This window comes from Podarcis melisellensis (assembly GCF_964234715.1).
Source record: "Podarcis melisellensis genome assembly, chromosome: 1".
Taxonomy (NCBI): Eukaryota; Metazoa; Chordata; class Lepidosauria; order Squamata; family Lacertidae; genus Podarcis; species Podarcis melisellensis.
The window spans coordinates 112,720,111-112,738,819 of NC_138528.1; the positions used below are offsets into that span (position 1 = coordinate 112,720,111).

The 18,709-nt window shown below is 42.2% G+C and overlaps 1 protein-coding gene across 43 annotated transcripts in view; it reads left to right on the forward strand.

Moving 5' to 3' along the window:
• The window catches only part of TTN (titin), a 284,957-nt gene that overhangs the window by 90,481 nt on the left and 175,767 nt on the right, over nt 1-18,709 (forward strand). For 41 of the 43 annotated variants that reach the window (XM_081902051.1, XM_081902060.1, XM_081902074.1 and 38 more), the window contains 28 exons: nt 394-672; nt 768-1,055; nt 1,218-1,496; nt 1,585-1,863; nt 1,974-2,252; nt 2,377-2,664; nt 2,801-3,088; nt 4,167-4,448; nt 5,696-5,974; nt 6,090-6,371; nt 6,500-6,778; nt 6,872-7,159; nt 7,300-7,578; nt 7,724-8,002; nt 8,108-8,386; nt 8,844-9,131; nt 9,295-9,582; nt 11,486-11,767; nt 12,021-12,299; nt 12,403-12,684; nt 12,794-13,072; nt 13,561-13,848; nt 14,008-14,286; nt 14,385-14,663; nt 14,776-15,054; nt 16,244-16,531; nt 17,068-17,355; nt 18,024-18,314. The exons of 1 other annotated variant lie outside the window; for it this stretch is intronic. In XM_081902051.1, the coding sequence (XP_081758177.1) occupies nt 394-672; nt 768-1,055; nt 1,218-1,496; nt 1,585-1,863; nt 1,974-2,252; nt 2,377-2,664; nt 2,801-3,088; nt 4,167-4,448; nt 5,696-5,974; nt 6,090-6,371; nt 6,500-6,778; nt 6,872-7,159; nt 7,300-7,578; nt 7,724-8,002; nt 8,108-8,386; nt 8,844-9,131; nt 9,295-9,582; nt 11,486-11,767; nt 12,021-12,299; nt 12,403-12,684; nt 12,794-13,072; nt 13,561-13,848; nt 14,008-14,286; nt 14,385-14,663; nt 14,776-15,054; nt 16,244-16,531; nt 17,068-17,355; nt 18,024-18,314 (7,917 nt within the window). The remainder of the gene's footprint in view (nt 1-393; nt 673-767; nt 1,056-1,217; nt 1,497-1,584; nt 1,864-1,973; nt 2,253-2,376; nt 2,665-2,800; nt 3,089-4,166; nt 4,449-5,695; nt 5,975-6,089; nt 6,372-6,499; nt 6,779-6,871; nt 7,160-7,299; nt 7,579-7,723; nt 8,003-8,107; nt 8,387-8,843; nt 9,132-9,294; nt 9,583-11,485; nt 11,768-12,020; nt 12,300-12,402; nt 12,685-12,793; nt 13,073-13,560; nt 13,849-14,007; nt 14,287-14,384; nt 14,664-14,775; nt 15,055-16,243; nt 16,532-17,067; nt 17,356-18,023; nt 18,315-18,709) is intronic. One more of the 43 variants, XM_081902087.1, reaches the window with a different exon arrangement.

The following is an 18,709-nucleotide window of genomic DNA, read 5'->3' on the forward strand; positions in this document are numbered from 1 at the left end:
AGTGAGTTACTTTTAAAAGATGGGAAGGCTAAATAACATTCAGAGCCTTGAGGTTGTGAGGGGGGTTATCAGTGTACATGGTGCATTACAGAGTATTGGAGAACAGGTTCTGAAGCAAAATGTTCAGGTAACCCATTGGGGGCTTTGTACTGCTCTGCTCCTATTGGTTGGGCAGTCAGCTCCTCTTCTCTGGAAGACAGATAAGTGGCACGGTGGTGTTTACAGTGTTTCTCAATTCTAGAAAAGAAAAGCCATTAAAAGCTTTGTAGTGGCTCCTTTCCAAAGCAGAAAACTGTGGCATTAGAGAAGTGATTTCTGTAATTGCAGTATTAAGCCATGTGGCTAAGGAGACAGTGATATTCACAGGTAGATATTGCTTGAATCTCTTTCCAGAGCCAGCTGTCATCACTGAGAAGGCAGAACCAATGAAAGTCACCGTCGGAGACATTTGTACCCTAGAGTGCAAAGTGGGTGGAACACCAGAACTTTCAATAGGCTGGTTTAAGGATGGAAAAGAATTAACAACTAGCAACAAATACAAAATTACCTTCTACAACAAAGTGTCCACACTTAAAATTATTGATTCAGAAATGGAAGACAGTGGCTTATACACTTTCGAGGTGCAGAACAATGTTGGCAAAAGCAGCTGCACAGCTTCTGTTGATGTTCTGGGTCAGTTCTGTTGCTTCTCTTCATTGTATTCCCACCAGAAAATGGTTCTCCTTTGTGGGGTCCTCATTTTCTTTTGTTTACCTCCTCTTACACAGATCGGATTATTCCACCTTCTTTCACAAGAAAACTTAAAGAAACTCATGGTGTACTGGCTTCTTCAGTGATTCTTGAGTGCAAAGTGGCTGGCTCCCTTCCCATTACAGTCGCTTGGTTCCATAATGGACATAAACTCACCAGTGGGGAAAAACATCAAATCTCATTTTCAGACCATGTTTGCAGTTTGCAGATTGGTTCACTGAACTCATCTGATACAGGAACTTATGCATGTAAAGCTGCTAATGTGGCAGGCTCTGATGAAACCAAGGCTGCTTTGATTGTACAAGGTCAGTATTCAATAAGTGGCTAACACTTTGCAGAAATCTTCCATAATCTTTATTCTTGCAAAATTGCATTCTCTTGGTGCCGTGATTTGAGGAAATTTTTATTTTCACTTTATGATTCCTTCATTATTGACTGATCTGTTGTTACTTTCAATGCTTCTTTAGAACCACCCTCTTTTGAGAAGGTACCTGAATCTGTGGATATTTTACCAGGCAAAAGTGTTACATTTTCTGCTGTTATTAGAGGAACACCACCATTTAAGGTGAGGTGGTTTAGAGGCGTCAATGAACTCGTACCAAGTGATAAATGTAACATCTACTTGGAAGATTCGGTCACAGACCTGGAGCTGTTTGATGTAGAGCCACAACAGAGTGGAGAATATACTTGTGTTGTGACTAATGAGGCTGGCAAAGTGTCTTGTACGGCACATCTTTCTGTAAAAGGTTGGTATAGGTTGCACTTTTTCGGTTTGGATTGTTTAGGTGTTTGTGCAGCGTTGATGCCAATGCTTGACTTCTTATTGCTCACCAGAACCAGCAGTTTTTGTGAAGAAGCTCAGCGACCATTGTGTGGAGCCAGGCAAATCCATAATTCTAGAGAGCAGGTACACTGGTAGCCTTCCGATTTCAGTGACATGGAAGAAGAACGGCGTAACTTTAGGCCAGTCTGAAAAGTGCAGCATCACCACAACAGAGAAGTCATGCATTCTGGAAATTCTTAACAGTACAAAGGATGATCAAGGAGAATACACATGTGTGGTTGAGAATGAGGCTGGAGAAGATATCTGTGAAGCACTGGTATCCACTTTAGGTCTGTCTTTAGCACTTTCTTAATAATATTTTTTTATTTAAAAACCTCATTGTTTCTTCATTGTAGTGTTCAGGTGCCATTATCCTAATGCTCACTCTTTGTGTCCCCAGAACCTCCTTCTTTCGTCACACACTTGGGATCTCTTGAGGTGTCAGTTGGAGACTATACCACTTTGCAATGCCAAGTTACTGGGACCCCAGAAATTACAATATCTTGGTTCAAAGGAGATACAAAATTAAGATCTACTCCTGAGTATAAGATGTACTTCAAAGATAATGTTGCTACACTTATTTTTAACAAAGTGGATGCCAGTGACAGTGGGGAATATATTTGCAAAGCAGAAAACAGTGTCGGAACGGCCTCTTCAAAGGCTGTCTTAGCAGTTCAAGGTGATTATTTTATCTGGGATTGGTTATAAACTCATACTTACAGATCTTTCACTCTTTAAAATATTTTCACCTGTCCAGATGCCTGCATAAGCCGTATGTTTATTGCATACTTCTTTTCTTGCAGAGCGAAAACGTCCACCTTCTTTTGCAAGGAAATTAAAGGATACAGAGCAAACCGTTGGCTTCCCAATCAAATTAGTTTGCCGTCTAAATGGGTCAGAGCCTATTAGTGTTACATGGTATAAGGATGGTGTGCCTTTAAGAGATGACTTTAATGTGCAGGCCTCTTACATAGATAACGTGGCAACTCTTCAGCTGTTGCAAACTGAGATGAGTCACACTGGCCAATATTCTTGCACAGCGACCAATCCTGTAGGAACTGCTACGTCTAGTGCTAGGCTCACAGTCTCAGGTTAGTTTCATACCGACTCTCTTGTTTTCATCTGTTACGTTCAACCACTCTTCCTAACCTCTAAAAAGATTTTACAGTATTTAGCTTTACCACGTCCGAACGAAATCCAATCGTTCCTCTTCATTTTATTCCCCAGAACGCAAACAAGCTCCCTCCTTTGATATCACACCCGAGTCCAAAGATCTTCCTGTTGGAGAAAGTGCTGACTTTGAGTGTCATGTTACTGGAGCCCAACCTATACATGTAACGTGGGCTAAAGATGGCCGCGAGATCCGTACAGGAGGAAACTATGCCATTACCTTTGTAGCAAATACAGCCCATTTGAGAATTCTGAGAGTAGGCAAAGGAGACAGCGGACAGTATACTTGCCAAGCTAGCAATGATGTTGGGAAAGACTTTTGCTCGGCTCAACTTAATGTGAAAGGTATTTGAATTTAAGTTGACTGATCTTTTATGCAGAAAAGGGATTTTCTTGGGATTTCTTTTCCACAGAATTCTTTGTTTCTAAAAAGAAAAAGGCAGACCTCTTTCAAATTAACAAAAATTCATAGGAAACTATCTGTAAGTATTTAAGTTCCAAACTATTTTCTTCTCCTTACTGTGTCTTGAAACCCAAGTAGAGCAAAAGAATAATGTTTGCGCTCATAGAAATGTGACGGATTCTTATGACAAATTACACGCGCCGGTTGTGATTTACAGATGCCCACGTTAAATGTAGCTTTTATAGCATTCTTTGGTTTTTGCCGTTGTAAAAGTCGAGGCGGATTTGATTCATTTACAGTTTATGTATAATTTACATTCTAAAAAATAGTTGCATGGGAAAATATACATAGATAGCTTGATCCATTAGCAGGGATTTATCAAGAGTTTTGCACAGGAGTTTTGCACAAGATGTCGACAATTTGAAAGGGAAGTGGGGAAATAGCAATTGGCCTCTGCACTCGTGCACCTGTCAGGGATGTCATCTTAGCATCCCACCCCCAGGCTGAAATTTTGAGAGGGCTTTGAGTGCCAGTCAACAAAGAGATGAGATGGAAGCAGATGGAACGCTTGGGCACAGATAGGCTCCTTCCTCCCCTCCTCCAGATTATTGTACCTGGGAGAGGCTTATCTCATAAGTATTGATTCTCAAAATATCCATCTGTTTTGGGGAGTACAGGTGCAGGAGAAGAGTTCTCCTATGTTGAGTCTGGGTGCTAATTTCCCACCAATCTCCCTTCTTTGTAGTGGACTGGCGTTAAGGGAGGCATGAGGAAACAAAGGCTGTATTTTGCTGTGTTTCCTGTTCAGTGAATCAGTGCCATGGCTTATTTCAGCAGAAATGTCATAATTTTTGCAGTTGTGTTTTTTTTAAAATGGAGGTTTCTCATACGCTTACTAATTTTTGTTGTTATCCTCCTTGATAATACCATGTTATGATTTCCACTGCAATTTTTTTTTCGTGTTCTTAATAGTTCTTATTCCTCCCTATATTGAATATTACTTTCCTTCTGGCTTGTCAGAACCTCCTAAATTTGTGAAGAAACTGGAACCATCAAGAATGCTGAAACAGGGCGATTCATGTCAACTTGAATGCAAGATCAGTGGTTCCCCAGAAATCAGAGTTGTGTGGTATAAGAATGACCACGAAATCCATGCTAGCGACAAGCACCGTATGGCATTCAGTGACGGCACAGCAGTGCTGATCATTGTTGATGCTACCCATGAAGACAGTGGAGATTACATTTGTGAAGCACTTAATTCTGCTGGCACCGCAAGCTGCAGTACAACAGTCACAGTGAAAGGTTAGAAGCCAATGTCTACTCTACCCCTAAACATTTTGTAAATCTAAGTTTGGCCTCATTGAGGGGCAGTATTTCAATATGAGTAGGAAAATGAGAGTACCCCTAAGCATTTTTTTTTTTTAAGGAAAAAAGGCACTTGTTATTATCAATATTCCCTGCCTGTTTCCTTGACTGGACTTAAGGTGGCTTACAGATAAAAATAAGAACCACTACCAACACAGAAAAACAATCATTAAAAAACAATTAAACATTGACAGAATTAAAGCTATATACATATCTAAACATCTGTTAAACCCATACCAATAATTACCATAAAAACAACACAGCACCAGCCCTTTCACTAAAAGCAGTCAGTTCCCAAAATCCTGTTGGAACAAGAAAGTCTTCACCTGCTGGCTGAAAGACAAGAAGCAGGAAGCCAGCCTAGCTTCTCTAGGGAGGGAGTTCCCAAAAAAGTCTGGGAGCAGCCACCGAGAAGGCCCTCTATTCCCTGAAAATTCAGTTTACAGGCAGTGAAAGGTTTAAAGATAACCTATGCCTCAGTTAGGATATACTCCTTGAGCATCTGATTAATAGCTAGGAAGTTGACAAGAAGAGGCAACAGGTGAACGGATCAAAGAAGTGGGTGATAATGCAAGATATAAGGTTACAGGAGTAGGAGGACCAGTTTTATTTTGTGTGTGCCGGCTACACAACCAGCCAGGTGATCGTCTGTTACTTCCTAGCAACACTCTATAGTTAGATAAGACCTAAGATGTGAATTGCAGTTGCAGGGGACAGTGGGGAAAGAGTTACAGGATTTCTTCTATTTAAAAATAAAATACAGTACTTATAGGGATAAGGAGGAGGACCGTAAGAAAATAAATCTTTGGCCATGGAAGGTTTAGAGCATGTGTTTGAGGGTGTCAGTTTGAGAATAGCAGATGTGGGTGTGGAAAACGTTGTGCGGAGGTACACACCCATGCTTATGAACTGCATTTATTTGGAAAACTCAGTGCCACATGCAACAGGAATTTGTGGGGGGGATGACAAAGTTTCCAAGCAAGACTTTGCAGCTTTAGAAATAGAAATGACCTAAAATTGACCTGCTATGCACTTGGGAGAACTAGAGAAAGAATCTTCTTAGGCACCTAAATGGGGATTTACAAGCATACCTTCTGCCTTCTGTTTCTGGATGTCTTGCCCCTGTTAGCAAGAAACCCCTCCCAGGAGTCCCGTTACATGTCCTCGTCTCCTTTCTTTTATAGAACCTCCCGTTTTTAGCAAGAAACCCAGCCCCATAGACACACTCAAGGGCTCCGATGTCACCCTTCAGTGTGAAATAGCAGGCACACCGCCATTCGAAGTCGTCTGGTTCAAGGACAGGAAGCAAGTCAGGAGCAGCAAGAAGTTCAAAGTGACAACCAAGAACTTCAGTGCCAGCGTCCACATTCTCAACCTCGAAGCGGCAGACCTTGGGGAATATCAGTGCAAAGCCACAAATGAGGTCGGAAGCGACACTTGCTCTTGTGCTGTGAAGTTCAAAGGTTAGTGATGAGTGCGACTGCGGTGCAAAGTCTTGCGGGCACCTTTTCCTTTGCCTTTCTTTTGCGGCTTCCTTGCCACCTTCCTCTTACCGTAAGGAATTCTCTTCCCTGCCAGAACCTCCTCGGTTTGTTAAGAAGCTGAGCGAAACCTCCACCTATGCCGGGGAACCCACAGCACTGCGGGCCGTAGTAGAAGGCTCCCAACCCATTTCCGTCGTTTGGCTTAAGGACAAAGGCGAAATAATACGGGAAAGCGAAAACCTCAAGATTTCCTTTTCGGATAACATCGCAACTCTTCAGATTGCAAGTGCCGAAGCCACCAACAGCGGGAAGTACATCTGCCAGATTAAAAATGATGCTGGAATGAGAGAATGCGCAGGGCATTTACAAGTCCTAGGTTGGTACAGGCACCCGTTCCCTTCTAAAGAATTGAATCTTGGCTGCCTTGGCCATTGCAGCTATTTTGCTTCTTAAGTCTTGGTTTTCTCGAAACTCAAGTTTTCTGGATTGTCTCCCTCATTCCAGAGCCGGCTGTGATTTTAGAGAAGCCCGAGCCCATGACGGTGACCTCTGGCAATGCTTTTACTCTGGAGTGCACGGTGGGTGGCACTCCAGAATTAATTACCAAGTGGTTTAAGGACGGAAGAGAACTCACCAACAGCCGCAAGCACCAAATCAGCTTTTCCAACAAGGTGGCGACACTTAAGGTTCTCTCCGCAGACATGAATGACAGGGGATTGTACACTTTTGAAGTACACAACGAAGTGGGGAAAAGCAGCTGCACTTCCTCCGTCGACATTTCAGGTTAGCTTGGGATCTTTTTTGTTTCTCACTTGCCCTTCTCTTCTGTCGTTTCTCCTCTTAAAAGTTGGCTCTTTGTTGCCTTTTCCTACCCAGACCACGTCGTCCCTCCTTCTTTTATAAGAAGATTGAAAGAAACCTTTGGCGTGCAGGGCTCCTCGGTTGTTTTGGAGTGCAAAGTTGCCGGCTCCCTTCCTATTTCTGTCACTTGGTTTTATGGAGGAAATGAAATTTTCCCAGGGGACAAATACGAAACCGGCTTTTCAGAGAATGTCTGTGCTTTGAAGGTGAATGCTCTGGACTCGTCTGATACAGGTCCCTACACCTGTGCTGCCCAGAATGTAGCTGGTTCTGATGAATGCAGTGCCTTTTTGACAGTGCAAGGTCAGTAAAGGATAGACAAGGCATCCGTTGCAAATCTTTCCCGTGCGTGTTTATCTTGCTTTCTTGACAACCTGTTTTACACAGATGTTAGCTACCTGGCACATTTGCGTTAACTTTTTAAATGTTGTGTGTAATTCTAGAACCACCCTCTTTTGCAAAGACGCCAGACCCGCTGGAGGTTTTACCTGGAATGAGTGTAACGTTCAGGAGTCTGATTAGGGGAACTCCTCCATTCAAAGTGAACTGGTTTAAGGGGAGTAGAGAACTGGTGCCAGGGAAAACGTGCAACATCACCTTGGCAGATTCATCTGCGGAGCTGGAATTGTTCGAAGTGGGACCACTCCAGACCGGAGATTACACCTGCCTTGCCACAAACGATGCTGGCAGTGCTTCTTGCACCACACATCTTTTTGTAAAAGGTTTGTCCAAATGCTATTATTATGGCATGTACACGTGTTAAGTGTGCGTGCACGTCTGTGTGATATACACACACACACACACATAGAGAGACACCCATATTGCAGTTCTTGGTTTAACCACTTCTTTCATATGACTTTATCTTAGAGCCTGCTGTGTTTGTGAAGAAGCTGAGCGATTTCAGCGTAGAACATGGGAAATCCATAATTCTAGAAAGCACATTCAGCGGAACTCCTCCACTCGCAGTAACGTGGAAGAAGAACGGCTCAAACATCACACAGTCTCCAAAATGCAATATAACCACCACAGAAAAATCAGGCATTCTGGAAATTCTTAATAGTTCTACAGAAGATGAAGGAGAATATATCTGTGAAGTTGCAAATGATGCTGGGGAGGATGTATGTCACGCCCTGGTATCAATCATAGGTGTGTTGCTGTCTTAATAGTTGGTTAACCATTCTTGTACTAATTGCCATCTTCTGATGTGCTTCGATTGACTGTGGGTATTGACTATGATTATTTCTGCTGCAGAACCACCTCATTTTGTTAAGCACTTGGATCACTTGGAGGTGACCATCGGAGAGCCTGCAACTTTACAGTGCCAAGTGGCTGGAACACCGGAAATTAAAGTGTCATGGTACAAAGGAGATACCAAACTAAGATCTACACAGGCTTATAAAATGCACTTCAAGAACAATGTGGCTTCACTCGCTTTCAGCCGGGTAGAGAATGCTGACATTGGCGAATACACCTGCAAAGCAGAAAACAGCGTTGGGTTTGCTACTTCAATGACAACAATCACCATCAAAGGTGATGGCTCTTTTTAAAATAATTGACCCTTGTCATATTACACACAACGTTTGTGTGTAATATGCTGAAGTGTGTGACCCACTTGAATCACAGGCATGGTGACGGGGCTCTCAGCATGTCCACAAGCTGCTTTGCTGAGCTGTAAGGAGACTGAGATATCTCTGAGTTCTTCCTGTGTCTCTGTGCAGCCTTCCTTCCTTTCTCCAAACCCTGCAAATTACTGAACTTGCATGAGTTCGAAAGGGATGACTGGATGAGGGTATGGGAGGCACACACAGACCTCCTATTCCCTGTGTGTGCCCATATGGGTGGGGGGCATGAGGGCTTAGGAACAGAGAACATGGCTCTGTTTATTTTTATTGGAATTCTCCACATGTGCAGGGCATACTCGCCCAGGTATTCTTTTTAGTCTTCTTGCATGGTCCGTTATCATACCCTGCAATTTATTTTTTTGCAGATGTTAAACTTCCTCCTTCATTCACGAGGAAACTGAAAGACGTGCAGGAGACTCTTGGTTCTCCTATAGCCTTTGACTGCCGCATTGTTGGCTCTGAGCCACTTGAAGTGTCTTGGTCGAAGGATGGGGTGCAGCTGAGAGATGACGACAACATTCAAACCACCTTCTTAAGCAATATAGCGACGCTTCAGATCTTGCAAACCTCCATGGCTCACGCTGGCCAGTACACTTGCACAGCTCACAATGCTCTTGGGACTGCATCTTCCAGTGCCAAGCTCCTACTCACAGGTTTGTAAACAACCAAGTCCGAAGTTGTTGCATGCTGGTTCAGTTTTAAAGAACGTGAACAAGTCACAGGGCCGTAACAACAGGCTAAGAGTTTGCTGTTTGAAGGGAAGGCAATACGTCCTGCCATGCCTTTTCACTTTTTGATTTTCTTTTTTTCCCTTAGAACACCTGAAACCACCATTCTTTGATGTGAAGCCTTTGCCCCTTGACGTTGCTCTTGGGGAAAGTGGTTCTTTCAAGTGTCATGTCACAGGTTCAGTGCCAATGAAAGTCAGCTGGGCAAAAGATAACCGTGAGATCCGCCCTGGTGGCAATTACAAGATTACACTGGTAGAAAACACTGCCACACTGACCATTCTTAAAGTAGGCAAAGGTGATGGTGGACTGTATACCTGTTATGCAAGCAACAGTGCTGGGAAGGATTCTTGTGGCGCTCAGCTGAGTTTCAAAGGTAATTTGATGGAAAGTGCTGTCATTTCTTCTTCTTCTTCTTCTTCTTCTTCTTCTTCTTCTTCTTCTTCCCCCCCATTTTGTAAAAATAAAGACATGCTTGAATCTTCCAGCTAAAATGGGCACAAGTGGGTGGCATTCTGTATCTAGAGTAGCAGCTGATAAAAATCTTCTTGAAGTTATTTTCTTGAGCATATTAATACCACACCGGGGTTTTCGTTTATTGCTTACAAGCCTGTTTAAAATTAGCAGCCTGTGGAAATTTATTAGGCAGTAAACAGGCTGGACATAGACTCTCCTTTTAATATGTGACACTTGAGTTGTGGTATCATGTTTTCCACTGAAGTGCGATTAAGCTGGGAAATCTGTGGTCCAGAATAAGAAAAAAGACTCGGTGTTTATTTGTGCGATAAAAAAATACAGTGTTGTATCCAGTCTTCTCTCTCCATTGATAGAAGGCTCTTGGATCCACTGGAGGCTTCCATCAGTGGAACAGGGAGGGAGGTGACGTCAAGCAATTCTCCCTCCCCACAGTTCACAACCTCTCATACCACCTTTCACTATGTTTCAAAGGATCCCCCAACCCTCTGGAACACTTTTGATGGGTGCCTGGGGCTGCTGATGGGAGGGGAAATTGCAAACATTTCCTTCTCATTCTTCCAATGGAATCTTTCACTCAATAAGTCCAGCTGAGGGTCACCACTGGATTGCAACCCATGCAGCCGTTATTTAAATGGGCAAGAGGGTTATGAGCTTCCATAACTTTAACTGGACATAGACAAGCTTTAGGGAAAACTTCAGGCCGGATCTGAAATCATATTACATAGAGAAATCAGCCTTCAGATATTGCACGTTTAGAAGGAATCTGAGTGGCTATTGATGTAAACAGGCCTGCTGATTTGTTTCTATCAAGGCCCTTGGCATTGTATGAATAGCAGAGATTCAATACATGGAGCTTTACCCTCCTAATGCACAGTTGTCAAAGGCACAAAATCACTGCTCCCCTGCCTAATCTCAGAATACTAGGCTAGATTTAGAAGTAAGCCCCATTCCGCAGAGAATGTGCATGGAAGGCATGTTCAGCCAGGTCCACTGCATTTCCCTAGCCTGGTACAGTGCAGTAGTGATGGTAGATGTCAATTCCTGGCTGTCTCCATGCATTCTAGGAGGAACGCAAGGATGGAAGAGGAGCAAAATGTTGCTGGGGTAGTGAGCAATATTTACAGCCTCCTTCTTAAAGTTGGAAGGGAGGCTCAAGCAAATAGATCACAGTGTGGGTTACTAACTCTGGATAAAGTATTTGCAAGTATGTGCACAAGAGTTCCGCTGGATCAGATCAAAAGGTTCTCTAGTCCAGCATCATCTTTCCCACAGTGGCCAATCAGATGTCTCTGGGAATTCCATAAACAGGAGATGAGGGCAATAGCTCTCCCACTGTTTCCCTCCAGCCATTTCTATTTGGAGGCTTGCTGCCTCTGATCTGATCCTGGAGGTAGCCTACAGCCATCATGACTTCCATCCATTGAGGGCCTAATCCTCTGTGGTTATATTTATCAGTTGTATTTCTCCTTTTTTGTCTTAGTGTAGTGTTGCATATAATGGAGATAATTTAAATTTTACAAGGAGGGGCTGATAGAATCCCCTGTGCTTCCATGTGTTCTTCTCCAGTCTTTTTATCATACCACCATGAAATATACTTCTGAGGCAGATGTGGTTTGAACTGTTCTTGAGTGCTCTATGGCTTGACTTGTAAGGGATCAGTTTGCCTCCGTAGGTTGACCGTAAACTCTTTGCCAATACACTTTGATGGCTAATATAGATGACACACATTCCTGAGATCTTGCAAAATTAACACAAGCGATTTTATGTATTCATTTCCTTTCCTTGTTGTTGTTTTTTAATAGAGCCACCGAGGTTTATTAAGAAGTTAGACTCCTCCAGAGTTGTGAAAGAGCACGATTCGACTAGATTTGAATGCAGAATAGGAGGTTCTCCAGAAATTAACATTGTGTGGTACAAGGGTGAAACTCAAATTCATCCCAGTGACAAATTCAGCATGTCATTCATCGATTCTGTGGCAGTCATTGAAATGCACGGTCTAAGTGTTGAAGACAGTGGAGACTACACTTGCGAAGCCCAAAATGCAGCGGGTAGTGCGAACAGCAGTACTTCACTGAAAGTGAAAGGTCAGAACCTGCTCTTCCTTTGCTTTCTCTACCCTTCCTGTTGTAGAAGGTTGCTGGGGCTTGTCGTCTCCTACTAAGCAAGCCAATATCGGTTTCCATTAAAGGCCACTAGTAGGCCCCTTTATTTGGAATGGGAAATTTCCTTTGCATGTCTCTTCTCTCCCATTTCCTTGCAATCCTTCATTCTTAATGGTGTGCTCTCTGTTCTTTCAAACGTTGCATTTAACAGAAATCCAAACCTCCTCTTTTGTAGCTCCACCTGTTTTCCGCAAGAAACCGCGGCCAGTAGAGACTCTGAAAGGTTTCGATGTTCACCTTGAATGTGAGCTTCAAGGCACTCCTCCCTTCCATGTTTCATGGTACAAAGATAAAAGAGAAATAAGAAGCAGCAAAAAGTACAAGATTTTGTCTGAGAATTACCTTGCTAGCATTCACATTCTCAACGTTGATGTGGCAGACATTGGGGAATATCACTGTAAAGCTGTCAATGATGTGGGAAGTGACACTTGCATCTGTTCTGTGATGCTGAAAGGTTTGTAAAAGACTTTCCATTGCCATGTTTCCCCCGGCCGCTCCAGGTTTTTAAAATCTTACTCTCTTTTCCATCACTTACATATTTTCCACCTCTTGATCAGGACCCCCAAGGTTTGTGAAGAAACTTAATGATACCACTGCCGTTGTTGGGGATCCAGCAGAACTGCAAGCTACGGTAGAAGGTTCTGAGCCGATTTCTGTTGTTTGGATGAAAGACAAAGGTGAAATCATCAGAGAAAGTGAAAATGTCTGGATGTCATATTCCGATAAAGTTGCCATCCTTCAGGTTGTAAATGCAGAACCAAGCAACACTGGGAAATATACCTGCCAGATTAAAAACGATGCCGGAAGTCAGGAGTGTTTTGCTACTTTATCAGTTCTAGGTTGGTATAGAGTAAAAACAACAACAACACAAAAGCATGCTGAAGAATAAATATTTTAACATATTAACATCTTATTTACAAATGTGACTCGTTTTGCATCTTATTCCAGAGCCAGCATCCATAGTGGAGAAACCAGGACCAATGAAAGTCACAACTGGAGATTCTTGTACTTTGGAGTGTACAGTAGCTGGGACACCAGAGCTGACTGCTCGGTGGTTCAAGAACGGACATGAGCTCTCTTCCGACCACAAATACAAAATCACTTTCTTCAACAAAGTAGCTGGGCTTAAGATTCTGAATACAGGAGTAGAGGACAGTGGAGAATATACGTTTGAGGTGAAAAACAATGTAGGCCAAAGCAGTTGCAAAGCATCAGTCCAGGTTTCAGGTTAGTTGAATGACTTGGGAATATCCCATCTGCGTCTTGATATATGGACTTATCTAATTCAGTGATTTCATATACTGCTTAACCACTGAAATTTCCAAGTGCTGTATGATCAAACCAGACAGCGGATAAAATAAATTTAAGTGAATGATTAAAGATGGAAAGCTTCCTTAAAATGCCTACTGAAATAAGAAGGTCTTCAAAAAGTGCCTGATGTTGAACAGAGAGCGGGCTGCTCTAATGTTGACTAGGAGAGAGTTCCACATAATTGGGTCCACAATACTGGATGTGGAGACAAGGAGAAGCCATGGACATGCCTCTAAAATGAAGAGAGTGCCTATGTCTGCTTTCAAGATCCATCTCAAACTTCTTATGCCAATAAATAGTTTAATTATTGTTAAGCCCTTGGGAATCTATTACTTTTTTTAACTAAATAAAAAAGCCTGTGAAGACAAGCCATAACGTTTCTACCTTTCCTTTGTGCTCCACAGATCGCATTATACCACCTTCATTCACAAAGAAGCTGAAGGAAACACATGGGCTCTTGGGTTCATCTGCTGTACTTGAGTGCAAAGTAATTGGCTCACCTCCCATTTCTGTCTTTTGGTTCCATGACGGAGAAGAGATCACTAGTGGAGAAAAGTATCAAGCAACTCTTACAGATAACACTTGTTCTTTAAGAGTGAATGCTGTTCAAGAGTCAGATGCTGGAAATTACATTTGCACAGCAACTAATGTAGCTGGATCTGATGAATGTGATGCATATTTCATTGTCAGAGGTAAATACTGAAACTTGGGTAGATAATAAGAACAGGATATCAGTTTTAAAAAAACAAAACAAAACCATGTTCCTTATATTCTTTATATCTTTTGTAAATGCAGCTGCTTGCCTTTCAACCATAACTATGTTTTATTAACCTCTTTTTACGTATGTCTAGAACCTCCATCTTTTGTGAAGAAACCAGAACCTCTGCAAGTTTTATCTGGGGCAAATATAACTTTCACAAGTATCATTAAAGGAAGCCTTCCCCTTGATGTGAAATGGTTTAGGGGTAGCGTTGAACTATCCCCAGGACATAGATGTAACATCTCTCTGGAAGAATCAGTGGCAGAACTGGAGCTGTTTGATGTACTCCCAGCCCAAAGTGGAGACTATACTTGCATTGTTAGTAACGAAGCTGGCAAAATCTCTTGCACAACCCAACTCTTTGTAAAAGGTTTGTTCTTTGTTTTGGCTTCCTTTTTTTACACTGGAACAAAATCCCAAATCTCAGGCAATTATCTTAAACGTTTGTTCTCATGTTATTTCTGATAGAACCAGCGAAATTTGTGAAGAAACTGAATGACTTCAATGTTGAGAAAGGAAAGCAATTAATCCTGGAATGTACATACACTGGGACACCTCCTATTGCAGTGTCCTGGAGGAAAAATGCTATAAATATAGCACAGTCAGAAAAATACAGTATCACCACTACTGAAACATCTGCCATACTTGAGATCTCTAGTAGCAAACTGGACGATGCTGGGCTGTATTCTTGCCATATAGAAAATGACTCGGGACAAGATAATTCACAGTCTACGGTCTCAATACTAGGTTTGTAGATTGTTTTAAAAGTGACCGCCCTTTTTCATTAACTTTATGGTTGTTGTGACATGTGGAAGGGTCTGACTGGTTTTGTAACTGAGTCTGTGTGCTTATTCTCTAGAACCACCTTATTTTGTCAGAAGCCTGGAACCTACTCAGGTGACAGTAGGGGATTCTGCATCATTGCAGTGCCAAATTGCAGGCACACCAGAAATCACTGTGTCGTGGTACAAAGGAGACACTAAACTGAGAGCAACTGCTACCTCTAAAATGCACTTCAAAAACCAAGTTGCCACACTGGTGTTCACTCAGCTGGGTAGCAACGATGGTGGAGAGTATGTTTGCAAAGCAGAAAATAGTATTGGAGAAGCTTCCTGTTCAGCACTACTCACTGTTCAAGGTGAATATGGCAATATGCTTTTGAAAGCCCCAGGGACAATGATTTATTGCTCTTTTAAAATGTGCCCGTGCGTCAGAACAGGAATTGTATTCTATGCCGTGACCCCGGACTTCCTTATTCTTGTGCCTTCACGGTGGTGTGTGCTCATGATGGTGTTGCAGCAGTGATCTGGCTTTCAAAACTGCTTGTGCCCACAAAGTTTTGACAGTGGACATGCTGCTTCTTTCCAATCCATGCACATCCCATGGGTCCTGCTCAAATCCTGTAACTTTTCATGCCACACGTTTCATTTAGCATAGGGGGTTTTGTCCCACTTTTGCAGTGCTGTGGTGCAAGAGTGTCTCTCCAGGTTATCAATGAGGGGGTAACACACTGGAGGAGCATGGCATGGCAGGTAATAATGACTGCTCCCAGCAGAAAACGGGGGGCGCCCTTTGCGTGGACGTGCACGGCCCCTGGATCTGGAGTGGCTCCATTAGCATAGGCTTGGCTTTGCCTTCCCTCAGGTGGGATACCTGGAGGTCTCCGCCTACCCCAGTCAGTTGTCCATTCCCACCTGGGGGAAGCGTTGCCAAGGAGATCAGGCCAGGTAGGGGAGGCATTACCTGCCCACACAATAATATGGAATAATGTGTGGACAGTTTAAATCCATCACTATTGCACTATTATTGCATCGATGGCATGGTGCAGAATATATCTGCCAAAGATCCCCATGTTTCTACCTGTTCTTTATTTCTTAACAGCAAGTTTCCATAGATTTAATATAAACAAGTTATGATACTTCACTATAGAACCATCTGTGCCATGGACCTGACTAGAACTTCTCTATGCCGTAACTTCGTTCCTGCCCACAGGATTCAATCTTTCTGTTCTTGCTAATGGTGAATAATCAAACATCGGCTAATCTTTAAAAACAAATTCCATCTTCTATGCCATTCACTGTTTATCAGAAATGTTTGGGGGGAAAGATAATGACTCCCGTTCAACTTTAGTAGCCAGTTAAGCTAATTCTCATTGATTTCAATGGGATTTAGGCATCACTGCCTTTAGCTAGATTGGGTACATATGTTGCTACAAATGTGCATACTATTTACCTCTATGAAAAAAATCTTAAGCAATGGAAATATAGTACAACAACTGAAACATTTGGTCAACAACACTCCAATGTACAATATTTGTTCCCTTGCAGAGCTTAAACTTCCTCCTTCATTTTCCCGAAAATTAAGAGATATTCACGAAACTGTTGGATTACCAATTACATTTGATTGTGGCATTACTGGTTCTGAACCCATTGAAGTAACCTGGTATAAAGATGGCGCACAAATAAGAGATGGCTATAATGTGCAAACGTCATACTTAAACAACGTTGCAACTCTGCAGATCTCGCAAACTGACATGAGTCTTGCCGGACAATATACTTGCACAGCTTCCAATGCTATTGGAACTGCTTCTTCTAGCGCTAAACTCATACTTACAGGTTTGTCAAGTGTCAAATGTACTTTTCTTTGATGTCATCAATGGGATGTTTCCCCACTTACTTTTTTTTATAACAATTTTTTATTGGTTTTTCATTTTAAAACAAACAAAACAAACAAACACATACAAACATGTATATTTTCATATCCTCCTTTTCATAAACCTTCTTTCATGGACTTCCCCATACCTCCCCCTCTCTGCATCCTTATTTTGCAGTTTTTCAGCAACCCCTTGGCCCCATTATATTTTATAGCTTATTTTTTCTCAGTTTCATCTTAATTTATCAGACAGTTTCAGCTGCAATTCTGCATCTTCCTTCCCCTTGACATTTTAACACTCAACAATTTTACAACTGTTCTTAAGATAAACTTTAAATTTCTTCCAATCTTCCCCACTTACATGCCTATCCTAAATGATGAATATTCTGTGACTTGGGCCTCTTCCTGCAATTACCATGTATTTCTTTCTTAACAACGTAACTCATCTGGATTAACATGTGCAAAGTTACACCTTATTTTTACTTCTTCCAATCTTTAGAAGGGAAGACTCCTCCGTTCTTTGACATCCCAATTGCACCTGTTGACGCCGTTGCTGGTGATGGCACTGACTTTGAATGCCACATTTCTGGAACACGCCCAATAAAGGTTACTTGGTCAAAGGATAACCGAGAACTGCGAACTGGAGGGAACTACCAGATCAGCTATGTGGAAAATATAGCCCATTTGACAATTCTGAAAGTTGGCAAAGGGGATTCTGGAAAATATACGTGTCATGCTAGCAACGAAGTTGGAAAGGACTCTTGCACAGCTCAACTTAATATTAAAGGTACTGGGTGCTTAATCTGTACCAGTTTCCATTATCTCACATTGGCTTCTCTCTAAAGAACAGTGAGCAGATTTTCACATGTGGGAAGGGTTTTGTTTTTGTTTACTTCTCCCCGCATCTTCCAAAAAGTCACTTTTGAATTTCAGAGGATGACCTGTAATAGTGTGTTATGCAGTGCAGGAAGTGGCTGTACCTGGCATTGGAATCAACAAACTCTGGAGACCCCTCGTATGAGTGCCTTCCACTCACCTAGGAGGTCTCAGAGTTCAAGCTACAATGACAAAGTGATGCTTTGGAAAACATCACGACATCTGTATTTTGACAAGACATACTGGAGGAAACTGAAAATACGCATTGAAGAGTGTTTGGGTGGTAGCCCATGGCATGTGAGCGGATTTCCATTTGTCCATTGGGACTTCCCCTTCCTCTCTTTCCCCATGTAGTCCCATGAACTCCCACAAATATGTTCTTGGGGGGCACTCAATCCTCTGGAGCAGATTTGTGGGAGCACTTGGTCTTCGGGGGAAACCGAGAAGAATGGGAAGTCTCATCATGCAAGTGCAAGTTTGTTCTGCTGGATGTGAGCTACTGACGGTAAACGGGGAAATCCAGGAGAATAGAAGACAGTTGTTCAGAGGGTGACAAAGATTTTTCTTCCTTTCTGACAGAACGACAGACTCCACCTTCCTTCACCAAAAAGCTGTCAGAAACTGTAGAAGAGACAGAAGGGAACACATTTAAACTCGAGGGCCGTGTTTCTGGCTCCCAGCCTTTGACAGTTGCCTGGTACAAGAATAACCAGGAGATTTATGAAAGCCCTAATTGCGAAATATCATTCAAGAACAACACTCTTCTCCTTGAAATTAAGAATTCAGGACAAGCTGATGCAGGTTTATATACCTGCAAAGTGTCCAATGAGGCTGGGAGTGCCCTCTGTACTTCTTCTGTGGTTATTAAAGGTCAGTTGACAGCCTCCATGGTATTTATTTTTCTTCTTAAGCTCATAAGCTTTTGGTGTTTTCTGGTTGTCTAATTGCGCTAGAATACTCATTAATTGCAATTACTTTTCTACATTGGGTGATGAAATCCAGTCCCACGTTATTTATTCATAGGACTTGCAGGAGTTAAACTGTAAGACTAGGAAAAAGTAGGCAATTCTTCTGAAGCTGTTCATTACTTGACATTTCTCTTATTAAAAATGTTCTGCTGTTTACTAAACTCTTTAATAATGCCACTTTATGCATGCTTGAAGAGGCAAAAATAGTTTGAAAAAGACATCTTCCAGATGTTTTTCTGTAAATGCTAAGCCTTCTGAAAAAGTTATATTATCTTTTCATCACTTTTTTATATAAAT